Genomic DNA, 12,879 nt, shown 5'->3' on the forward strand with positions numbered 1-12,879 from the left:
TAGAACAGAAACTATCAAATGAGTGGGCAAAGAGTCCACAGTGTTTATTTTCATCATTATTTTTGGCATTAGTGCTTTATGCTGGCGGCTTAGTTTCGTTTTTTCAAATGTATGGCTGGAATACTATCAAGCCACCAAGAAAGGATTGGGATGCAGAAAAGGAGGAGAAGACTGCAGCTGGGAAAAGAAAAAACTTGAGGGTAATTTTCCATTTAGATTACTAACTGTTAGGCATCAAGAGTTTAGCGTGTGTGAAGTTAGCGACTGTAATGATCATCATCAACTCATAATGTGAAGTACTTGCATGAATTTAATGAGGATCTGAGATAACAGTTGTTTACTTCATGCATGCGCGTGCGTCCGCGCCCCATTGTCGGTATGCACTTGTATTGTGCAGCGGTTTGCTGTGAAACCTGTGAGAAAGTGCATGTATATTAAATGTCTTTGTTCTTAGAAAAAATATAAGAAAATTGATACGAAACAGGTAAGAAAGATGTTGACTTTTAAATCACGACCATTATTTTAATAATTGTTGAAGATTTAGTTGATTTTTGGTATGTTATAGAACTTTTAGTGGGGTATCTCCATTTAAGTGCTAAGTTATAATGCCAATGTTGTCTCCTGCAGTGACGTCATATGCTATTGCGCAATACAGCTCCAAAACTGGGCTTTTTTTTTTCCTGAGCAGTCTGAGTCGTCATTTTGTAAAGCTAGATTCCAGAATTATTGATAATTTCTATAAAAAATTCATCGTCATACTCGGAATCTCCGTCAAAAATTCTTCTCCATGTCTCTTCTTCATTTTTAGCCTGTTTTGATTTAATAGAGGGGACCTTGAACACTTCAACAGCAATTTTTATCCCACATCGATGGACTCGTTATTTTTTGTCATCATGCCGTATTTTCACATCTGACATCTTGATTATCATCATCGTCTTCATCGTGTTTGTGTTTTGTTTGAGTTGTCATCGTCATCGCGAAGTGACTAATTATTATGTTTCGCGTTCATCACAAGCGAGTTGATTTCTTCATGCATCGTCTTTGAACTGATTGTTTTGTCATTGTGAACATTGTCCATTGACTGCCTGTTCACATACATCATTTCTGAAATAGTCCAATGACTGCTCCATCACCATCGTCACGGACACCATCATCAATATTTTCTCTACGTCAACAACATGGCCATCATCGTCGCCACCGTCAGCATCATCATTTCTGACCTCGCCTCGGATGCTGATTTGGTTTGACAAATTTATTTTGAACGCTTTGCTGAATTTTTTGATGATCCTTTTTGTGCTCAAATTTTGCTGATTGATAATTTTTGTTTTTGTATGATTGTTTATATTTGTCTATCCATTTGATCGTGACTTGATTAACCTCCTTGTTTATCCAGTGATCACTGTTATTTTTGTGTTGATTATTGACGCATAAGAGAATTGTTCGCTCCCTTTGACATTTGTATATTGTGTGTATTTGTTTTGTGCCCAAACGATTTTATGAACCTTGATTATTTGTTTTGATTATCCATATGAAATTGCTGTTATTTAATTAAGTAATTTGTACATCCGGTACGTATCACCTCTCTTGATTTTGTCAAGATTTTCATTTATTAGTATTTATTAGGTGATACTTACATCCGGTACGTATCGCTTCTTGATTCGTCAAGATTTTTAGTAATACTTTTTATTTATTATTATTATCTATTATTCTTCATGAATTTGTTCACAAGATATCTCAAGAATAGATTAGGCCATTGTCATGTAACTTGGCCTGAAGATAGATCCTAGTCCAACTTAGAACTGCGTGACTTTTTATCGACGCCGGGGCATCGTGACGTCATGTGAAATGTCATTAATGGTCGTATCTCAGCCATGAAATATCAGTTAAAATTTAAATTTGGCATCAACCATGGTCAGGTTATGGGTCAGAATTTTAGTCAACGTGCATGCGCCTGCCCCTTCAAAAACGAGCCTACGCATGCGTCCCCCCCCCAAAAAAAATGGTTGAAACTCCAAACCAAGTAATTTTCTATACGTTTCAGATAATTTTTAAGCATTTCAAAAATTTCATATTTGTGGGCATATAGCGGATTGGATAAATTCAGATTTTTGCATGTTTCGGATTCCTGATACTTTCCTCAACTATTTTTTTTACTCATAATGATGAGATACCTGCGCGTCAAAGATAAAAACATGCACGCGCGCACATTTGCAAAATATGGTTAAAAATGCCTATGTTTAATTTGCCATAAATTCTTTAAATGCATGGATACCCTTAATTTTGTTTGGTACGAGTTGTACATATGATTTGATACATCTTTTTGGTTAATCAGATTTTATGACGTAATTACATTGCACGTTAAAGTTAAGGATTTGAATTTTAATTAATTTTGTAATCGACGACAATAATGCACTGTCGACCATATCTCGTTTATCTTTATTTGAATTTCTCCCATATTTTAATATGTTGTAGCTGAGGTGCTCTAAACTTGATGATGAGAACATGACAAAATTTATGGTCAAAGACGAGTGTATTTGTATCCTATAGTTGAAATGGTGTCACCTGACACTCAACATTCTGTCATATTTGCACGACTGTGCAATATAACAACCTTATTTTGCATGTAACATGTGCAAAAGTGAATTAGACTGTGCACATCTCTCTACATATACCCATTGTTCGCCTGGTAGCGATATACTTCTTAATTGCTTGCACGCATCTGATGCAAAGGCAACCTGAAAGTAATCAAGAGGGCCTGACTCCAAAGGTTTGCAAATCCCAAAATTTTATATGACAAATATTGCATGCATTTTACGGTTCAGTATAAAATGTATTCAGAATTCCCCTAGTTCCGTTATATTTCTACCTCGGTCTATGGCCTCAGTGAAATATAACATCACTCAGGAAATTCTGAATTTGTTGGTTCATATACATGTATACATATATATATGTACCGGTATGTATTGGTAATGTGTACAAATATGATTACTTAATGAAGATGTAATGATATGATTATTTTCTCTTTCATTTAATTAGATATAAATTGTTACTTACAATTTCTTATAAATTCTAGCACATGTTTTCCTACATTCTCAAACAAATTGATGATTAAGCCTTTAAGTACTTTCATGAAAATGTCAAAATGGTGGACAGTAACTCTAATACATGTACCTAACTGTTTTTGATAGATGTGGGTAGGCAATATACATCTACTGCACCAATATATTATACTTCATTCATCATAGGCCATTTTTGTAATGTAACCAAATTTATACTTAAGTGTCTGGTTACAATTATTTCATTCACCTTTTACAACTAATTGTATTTTAATAGTCAGAATGGCAATGGCATATTGCATGTTGTTAGGTAGGGCAAGCCAAATGTTTGTCCTACCTAGCAACTTATGTATGCAATTTGAAGTCTGACTATTGAGATACATTTATTCATAACGGGCGCTTCCAGAGACATATGTATAAATTTGGTTACATGACAGAAATGGCCTATTGATGTGTTTGTCATTAGCAGTCATGATTCTAAATGGAATTAAAAAAGGGAGATTTAAATATACCTTCTGAATCTCTGAATCTCTCTGTCTGATGTAAAATCTAGGAGAGACATGGGAAGACGAGAGAGAGAAAGAGAGAGAGGGGTGAGGGAGAGAGAGAGAGAGAGTGCTACAACAGAGTGAGGGAGAGGGAGGAGGAGGCCTAATGAGAGAGAGAGAGAGTGAGAGAGAGAGGGAGAGTACAGATGAGAGAAATGGACACGCACATTTAAACTTCAAAAGGAGGAAGAAAGAAAAAATGTAGAGGGGCAGAAAAGGGAGATGCTAAGAAAAATAAACAAGAGTTTAAAGAGTGAGAAAGAAGATCAATAAAAGGGGAATTAAAGAGAAAATAGCGCCCAGGCTAGAGCATGTGAAACGGTGATAGCTGGATGACTTTAGAGGGAGACTGAATGAGAAGATAGAGAAAAGGTTAGAGAGAGAGAGAGACAGACATCAATATTGATGAATAGAGATATGAAGAAGAATGACGAAGGAAGAGAGGGTGGGGCAAAATAGAGAGAGAGAGAGAGAGATACCTGCATGCAGCAATGACGGGGGGTAGATGATGGAGGGGGAGGGGTGAGTTGAGAGAGAACGAGCAGGGGAAACGGCAATAGGGTGACAAAACGTGACAACAAACATTAATGGTTGTAGAGAGGAAGGGGAGTTATGGAATTCAGTGACAGGAGCAGAAAATAAGGGAGATATACAGGGACAAAAATAAAGTGAAATATGGATGAATGGGACGGAGAGAGAAAGAGACATATATACAGAGAAGACAATAAGGGTGAAGAAGAGAGAATGGAAAGATTGAGAGTAAGACAAAGAGAGAACAAAATAGTGAGAGATACTAGGGGAAATGCATGGAAACGGGAAGAGAGGAAGAACCCATCAATTACTGTATACAGAGAGAGAAGAAAGGGGGAGAGGGAGCGACATTTGGACAGAAATAAACGGAATAGTGGAGAATGAGAGAGAGAGATGGATGAAAGAATGAATGGATGATATATTATAATAGGGATGTATGCAGAGAGACTACGAATAAAGAGAAAGAGATCGAGAGTGAGGGAGAATGAGGGATGGGGGGGGGGGCAGAAGTAACGGGACAGAAATCAACGGAATAGTGGGGGATTGAGAGAGAGAGGGGTGACGGATGCAAAGAAAAATGAATAAAAAATAGAGATAGAGACAGGGAGAGAGAGAGAGAGAGAGAGAGAGAGAGAGAGCGAGAGAGACAAATCGACACAAGAAATAATGATGCTCTGTACACCCCGCTGTACACTAAGAAATTGTTTCACAGATTAATGTCACAAATTTTCACAAAGCTGATGACCACCAATTCGTAGCAAGCTCACAACATTCGAATAGAAATAACTCGGAAGTTGCGGACTTTACGATTCGAGTTCAAAAATATTTATGTTTGTTAGCAATCATTACCATAACATCTGATTAAATTATGTTTGGTCTTATACAGTGCAATACTAAACATTTTCTCACGAATTGGGCCCCCTATTTGGCCCCCCCCCCCTTGCCGCCGGCTGGATCCGCCCCTGGGGGGGGGGGGAAGGGTGTGTTCTCCTGTCCTTCCTATAATTGACGCTCATGAGAGCAAGATAATTATGTAGTCTATTTTTTTAAAAATAAATCCTTAGTTAAACCTTAGTTGCAAAGGAAATCAATAAACTTATTTAATTTATCTTGTTATTTCATTATGCCATAAACTTACCCTTTTCCTTACTACTTGTGATTCTTTCACAGCAGATAAATCATTACATTTTTTTTAAATGTTTGTAAAGCTCATTGAGACATCATTGTCTTTCGTCTTGTTAGAAATAATATTATAATAATGATAATATTATGCTGGGCTTCACATGCTTGAAAGTCGGCTGACTTCGGTTTGATCACGTAGGACCCTATAGAAGAACTAGTAATTCTTAAAAAAAATAATTGCAATGATTCTTATGTCTGACAAATCTTTGTTGGTTACAGTAATCTTTTTTGTAAGATGAAAATCATCATCATTAAAAAACTTTTTGACTAGGAGCAACGATCCCGAGGGCAGGGGGCACAGTAGGCATGCCTAATTTTCTCAACTGAGTACCCCTAAAGTATCCTATTTCTGCCGAAAGTGGCTATTTTTTAAATAAATTTCTTGTAATTAAGGGCCCGTACACAAGGGACCCTTTTCCCTTCAAGAAAATTGGCCCTTTTTCTTTCTATTAATAAGTTTGCCTTGTCATGTCTGGGCAGCCCCTTTTCCCTTGTGGTAAATAAGGATTTTCCGTTCTGATATGTGCCCCATTTCCTATACTTCCCATGCCACTTATAAAATGTGCCGATTTCTTGAAAATCAAATTGGGCCCGATACCTTTTTAGAATTAGAGGGGATTTTAATTGTGCAGGTGAGCTACGACTAGGGCCTATAATAGTGCAGTTTAGCTGGGAGGGTCCCAATATTCTTCCTTTATAAACATTGACAGTTTCATTTTGCAGGGCTAGCATAGAACCGTGCCCAGTTTCAGCGCTATTCAAAATGCCCCTTTTCAAGGTAAAGCACCCGTGATATCAAAATGTAGAAAACTAGCAATATAATTATAGGGGGCACTGTCTAAATATTTTTTTTTCAAGCAGGAAAAAGTTTGACGATTTTGTCAATCTGACACTGAAGAGTGCAGAATTAATATCTACAGGTGCCAACCCTTAGGGCTATACCCATGACTGGGAAGGGGGAATAAGGATTTATAGTGTATCACAGGTAGAAATACTTGTGGAGGAGGGGGGGGGGGGGGGAGGAGGGAGGGGACATTTTACAATCTGATAGTTCATTTATCATCGTGGAGCGGACAGTCATCATTTCACGAAAACAAAAAAACCTGCTTGCTAAAACATTAACTACGTACCAAACATGACACCCTCCCCACTAAAAAAAAAGAAGGGAACAAAAAAAGATTTAAAAAAGGTAAATAAATAAAATGGAAAAAAAGGAAAAGAAAAAAAAAAAAAAAAACGCATGCGATGAACACGAGAGGGCGTGCGATAATCATCGATAATCCGCAGCGAAGGTTGACTATTTCTTGTGAGTTTTGCAATATTACTATTTTCAGTTATCAGTAACAATTTGAATTAATTAGTTTGAATTGAAATGTGGGAATGTGTGACATATATATCAGGATTCTAGGTAAACTGTTAATGGTAATTTTCCCGCAAGCCGAGCCCTAGACTAGAGAAGGACATGTCGGCCTTAGCACTAATCCGGGGAGCTCCGCCGCCGAAGCTCTCGGGCGGAGCTCCCTGGAATTATCGTAGCCCTTACAGTTGTGCCCGGCTCAAAGCTTAAATTAAAGCTGGAATGTAGACATGTCTGTTTTTATTTTTTAGCCACACATAACAGCATTAGGTCTTACTTAGTGTGTAAAAAACATTGTCTGAACTTTAAAACTCCTCTGTATAAAACACCAGAACGCAAACACTATCAAGACGATCTCCGACCTGAGCGGAGGAAGGATACAAGATCGAGAGAGAATGGCAATGCAATGGTCTAACATTAGCTTGGAGAAGAAAACAAAAATCTCTTTATAATTTAGCGCTAGATCGGGTATGAGGTACATACCGTACTATTAGTTTAGACCTCATACATTGTAGGCTAGACGTGTATACCTGGCTTTATCTAGCCACAACACCTTATTTAGATCTAGTGATTCTTGATTTTTTTTTAAATTTCATTTTATTATTTAAAACAATATTTACAGGGGTGAGTAGTCATTCTTCTAGCTGCATGGTGTAGTGGTATCGACTCCAGATGCAGAAACGAGAGAGATCTCCGGATCAGAGGATTGGTTTTCATCAGGCCAAGCAGTTCATCTGGACTGGTAGGGGTCACATCTCTGAGCCAGCTGCCAATTCACATGATGTGCAATATGAATCTAACAGTGCAATAAAAGGAATCACCTGTCAGGATGATGAACAAGAAGCTGTTTGGTGAGTGAGTGATGAAAGGAGAAAGAAAGAAAAGAAGAAAAATAAAAACAACCCCCTAAAATGTGCAAGCTTGACTTTGAAAGTGAACTTCAAAATATTTTAGCCATTGTTTGTATGATGCATAGCCCAAAGCCTGATTTTATTTAATAATTGTTTCAATCAAGTATCTTTCTAAAGGGCCAGGTTGTTTGTTTCAACTTTTGCTATTCACTTAACATTGATTATTTTTCTTGCTCAGCATGTTTCATCAACCAAAATCATTTTTATTGAAACAACCAATACATCATGAAATTCAAATACTCCCTGTTTGTCATTTTTATTATTTTGTATTTTTGTCTCGAAACTCTGCATTGTAATTTCTTTACATGTATGTAGGAGGGTGGTCCACAAAAAAAAATTTGAGCATATAAAATAATTGAACAACTTGGAAGGAGTAGTATGATCTGATGCCCATGAAGCTTGAAGTCCTATGTACTTTGAGTCAAGGGCTCATTAAAGGGATCGTATAACAATGTTAAATCTGAGATGCACGGCCTTACGTGTTAAAAACTTAAAAGTTTCTGTGATATGGTGTAATATCGAAGCCCTAAAAAAATTGCCCTTCGAAATTATCATGAAGTGCCTCAAAAAAGTAAAAATCTTTGAGTGACCGGTTTTTATCATACCGTTACTCATTTTCCCCTATATACTGTAGTGTTATGAAAACCGTTAGCAAAACGCAAAATTTGATTTCGATTTTCAACCATAAATATCTTGATAATCAGACAGTCAATCGGCTTATAAACATCATGGGATTCCTGACTGACCTAAAGGTTTATATTTATAATTGCAGCATGAGCTAAATCAAGGATTTTTTTTAAGGATCTGAGACAAAGTTACCCAATCCCTTTAACAACATTCTGGGTATCATAATCATTCCTTTTCCAGCAGCAGTGGCTGTGAATGTCACGTGCCCGGCTGCAACCAATCGTTTGCGAGCATGACTAATTTTGAAGCTCACTACACGATGTGCCATCGCTTTGTGTGTCGTTACTGTCAGCGCTTCTATTCAACCAATCATCTTCTAGAGATCCACCTCACAGAGAATCATGATAGCTTCTTCTCACTGCTCTCACAACAGCAACCTATGGTATGATGATTGTTCTATTCAATTCAAAGTTTATTCAACACTCTTCTTAAAAACATGTAAAGCCCGTCTGTACTACATGTAGTTTGGCTAGGAAGGATTAGACCACCCAAGGTGGTCACTGACAGGTGGCTACATGTATCTCATCAACTTAGCTCTCAATTAACATAAGAAAAAGAGGATCATGGGGGACCAATGGTTACCGATTAGGCATTGCTTTCTATATAGAGGGAGCAAGTAGCTAGAAGTAGAACAGTGGGGCTTTAAAAAATACAAATACAGAATGGAATGATAACAAAACAAATAATGATAACAAATAAAAATGGCACTTTTTAAGAGCATTTGGGATAGGCAGAAAGGAGGGATTCCTTATAATATATGAAAGCCTACCCCTATCAACACACACATACAGGAAAAAAGAAAAAAAGAACAAAAGAACAGAACAAAAAACATACTAAAACATACTGTCATGTACAAACAGAGTAAAAAAAACACTAGCAAGACAGTGTAACAAATTACTCAACAAAAGTGTCAGAGTTACCCATGCTATTCATACTGATTATTATACTTATTTAACAGAAATTTTATATTTCATTTAATTTATATATCTTATTTGTATGGTTCTTACTTCCTATTCAAATGCATATCAAATCCTCGGTGGTGCCCCAACAATGTTACAAAAAACCACTCCTGGGCCCTGTCTTATAAAGAGTTGCAATTGACCGATCCAAGTCAATCGTAAGTCCTCTAATCAATAGCAAGTTTGCAGTCCTCAATCTTTTATATACATAGTTGTGAATGATATCAATCGCAAATGAGTTGCGATTGATATCAGCTCTTTATAAGACAGGGTGGAGAAGTACATTTATGAGCGTAGTAATCCAGATGGACTTTACATTATTTTGCATTAATTTTATTGATAGTTTATTGAGTAAATTTTATTTTCACTATTTCCACTTCATATAGTATTGCTGCCTTGAAGAAAACTGCAACAGTCACTTCATGGATGCACAGAGCAGGCTAGATCACATGACCAGTTGCCATGGCTACCCTGCAAACTTTCTTTTTGACAGAAGGTAACACCATTACTAAGTTTGTTGACAACAGAAACAATGTCTTTGGTTTCTATTTATATTTTGAGGAAAGTTCATGTATATAAAACGATTCGAAAAATTGATTATTACATGTAAACGGTAGCTGCTTTTCTCTGTGTTTCATAGGTGATGATATTATATAATTTAAAAAAATCTATACCGGTCAAAACTTACTGGACTAGATTGAAAGAAAACAAATAAGGTTTACTGAAATATGCATGTGGACCATTAGATTTTCTATGTGCCCTGAGATTTTTTTTGATTAAAAGAAATGAACAGAATTTTTTACAGTGTGATGAATTTAGCGATTGTCAGATCTTTAAAGGCCATCTGTACTAGTTTGGCTAGGAATGTCACTGACAGGTGGCTATCTCATCAACTCAGCTCTCAATTAACATAAGAAAAAGAGGATCATGGGGGACCAATGGTCACCGCTTAGCCATTGTTTTCTATATAGAGGGAGCAAGTAGCTACAAGTAGTACAGTGGGGCTTTAATAGATCTTGCCTTTTATTCTCACGTGTGTTATCTAATCTCGTCAATTTGTCTTCCATAGGCAAAGTTTTAGAACGGTAGATACGACCGGAGGCCTTGAAGAAAGCAGAGACGTAGATGTTGCAGATCAAAAGAAGAGCACCTCCAAAGCTAATTGTCCATCTTCTACAAAGTAAGTTATAACCTTATGGCACGTATTAAGTTAGAAATTTTGAAATCTTAATTCCTTTTTACTCTTTCAGTGGTATAAAGAAGTACACTTACATTGCCAAATAGCCATCTTCTACGAAGAGAGTTTATAGCCTTGGCTCCTATACTAGTAAGTTGGAAGATTTTCAAGTTGTTTTTCACTCATTTTCACTCATTCAATAGGTCTAAAGAACATCAGGTACATGGTTAATTGTCCATTTCAACAAAGTGAGTTTATAACCTATAGCACAAGACTCATACAGGAGAAGAAGCATTTTTCGAAATGTAAAATGACAAAAGTGTTTTTCACTCATGTAATGGGTCTACAGAAGAACATAGACAAGAGTCATTTTGTGGGTTGTGTGCTCCCCACCCCTCTGTACAAAGTGTACATCATCAAGCTTAATCAAACATTTTGAACTATTTCACAGGGTACCAGAGGCCATAAGCTTTGGTATAGGACATTCAGAGTTCTTCAATAGTCCTGGAAGTTGAGGACTTTTTACCTTTGACCTTGAGGTGAGTGAGCAGTTAAATCCCAAGTTTAAAGGGGGTAATCCAACCCTTACAAAAAGTCGCCTTAAAACGGGCGATACAAAAAAAGCAGAGAAGTAGGGCCCTGTTTCTTACTTACAAGCATTTATGCTTTCTTAGCAGTCAGGTAAAATAACCATCACATTGAGATTGACCGAATACAATTACCTAGAGCTAAAATTCAGTGATAAACTTACTCTTGGCCAATCAAATGCAATGATTTTAGTAGCTTTTGACAGTCATTATAGCATGTTATTGATAATAATGTTTATGAAAGAGGACCCAGCTTGAACAAATTTGAAACATAGTTGTGAAAGGTACTTCTTATCAACAAATTTCTCATTTGCTCTTTTATTCCTAATCATGGAAAAATTGTAAATCCATTGTTGCAGAACAGTGGATGAAATATAAAGGATATGTTGTATTTTTTCGTTGTAAGCAGGCACTTGATGTTTTATGTCAGCACAAGTTGTCCAATATGCCAAAATCAGACCAGTGCTTACTATAAAGGTATAGACCAGTTTTGGAAACGCCCCCCTCTCAAAAAATGAAATGGAAGCTCTTATAACCAATCGTGTAAAAAAATAATAGAATATGTTTTGACTAATACGTGATGATACAAATTTTGCCGGGAAACCGCCTACTAATTGATATATTTGGTAAATTATCATATCAAACAGGCCTAGATAGATATCGCGGATGCACTTCAACATTGAACATGTGGGCATATAATATTTCTGCTTTTTTGCAAATTCAGGTTGAAGTATTTGCCATCTAAACCTCTGAAGGCAATATCTAAACAATATTGAATGTACATGTTGCACCCAAAACCCTTAAACCGCAATTTTACCATTACCGGTCTTTACCTTTAAGAAAGATTTAAAATTATAAGAATGTTAAGTTTTATGCTTGTATGCTTGTATACTTAGGATTCTTGACTCAGAATGGTGAGATCATTTGGAAGAATGTAACAGACGTCCAAGAGCAGGTGGAAGTGAGAAGCAGACAAGCGGTGAAGACTGGATCTGCTCACCAACGCTAAAGGCATAGCAGCTCTGTAGAGCCACATACAGGGCACGTGGTCTTTGGCGATATCAACAAGTCAAAGTGGCTTGGTGAGGTGACATAGGGAGCATGTGGTCTTTGGCGATATCAGCAAGTCAAACTGACCGGGTGAAGCGACATAGGGAGCATGTGGTCTTTGGCAATATCAACAAGTCAGAGTCGCAAGCGTAGCTGTATGAAACATGGGCCTGAAATACAATCATGTACCAGCCATTGTTCCAGTCAATTTGTATAGATATGGGTGTATCGTCTGTTTTGTGCAAGAAAGCCGTTAACTCTTTTCATTTTACATAGAGCTAATGACCATCTGGCTCCAAACAAGACAATTTAAAAGACTCTTTGAGGGATGATACATGTGTATTGATACCCCCATGTATAGACATATCCACGATAAAATGTTGCGCTGCTGCAGCATTCAATTTATTAACAGTGAGGAAATGTATTTCCTACTTCAGGTATTAAACTCATTTTGAATTTAATTTCAATTGTTTCCCACTTTTCTGTTGTGAATTATCTTGGTGTATGTAAGTTGATTGCAAGGTGCACATCCAATAAATTGTTATATAAATTGTGGAAGTTTATATAAAGTGCCCTATTCTGATATGATTATTCAGGGCAAGAATCTTGCCAGTGAATTTGATGAGCCTTCTTCTCATAGGTGTATCATACAAAAGTGGTTTATGTGTCACTGAGTACTTGGGCCTTAGAGAGTCGAGACTATGTTTCACTAGCCATTGACTTCAATGGGGTGTTGGGTGGAGTTAAGTCTTTGTGTTTCCTGGAAAGCCCACATTTTTCTGAACATTTTGATATCAAATACTAATTTTGGCAAAATATGGAGTTGCGTCTTTG

The 12,879-nt window shown here is 36.9% G+C and overlaps 1 protein-coding gene across 2 annotated transcripts; it reads left to right on the forward strand.

Annotated features, from left to right (window-relative positions):
* Positions 1 to 6,553: 6,553 nt before the first annotated feature.
* Positions 6,554 to 12,503, forward strand: LOC100889459 (zinc finger protein 511). 2 transcript variants are annotated; one of them, XM_011662391.2, is made up of 7 exons: positions 6,554 to 6,623; positions 7,297 to 7,525; positions 8,453 to 8,654; positions 9,618 to 9,727; positions 10,301 to 10,411; positions 10,860 to 10,947; positions 11,892 to 12,503. In XM_011662391.2, the coding sequence occupies exons 2-6, from the start codon at positions 7,347 to 7,349 to the stop codon at positions 10,921 to 10,923; spliced, it is 666 nt and encodes a 221-aa protein (XP_011660693.1). In that variant the 5' UTR covers positions 6,554 to 6,623; positions 7,297 to 7,346; the 3' UTR covers positions 10,924 to 10,947; positions 11,892 to 12,503. The 2 variants fall into 2 exon arrangements, with proteins under 2 accessions (XP_011660693.1, XP_011660694.1); XM_011662392.2 differs by having other exon boundaries at positions 6,556 to 6,623; positions 8,456 to 8,654.
* Positions 12,504 to 12,879: the final 376 nt, after the last annotated feature.

The sequence above is a fragment of the Strongylocentrotus purpuratus genome, unplaced genomic scaffold, assembly GCF_000002235.5.
Source record: "Strongylocentrotus purpuratus isolate Spur 01 unplaced genomic scaffold, Spur_5.0 spur5_scaffold_1, whole genome shotgun sequence".
NCBI lineage: Eukaryota > Metazoa > Echinodermata > Echinoidea > Camarodonta > Strongylocentrotidae > Strongylocentrotus > Strongylocentrotus purpuratus.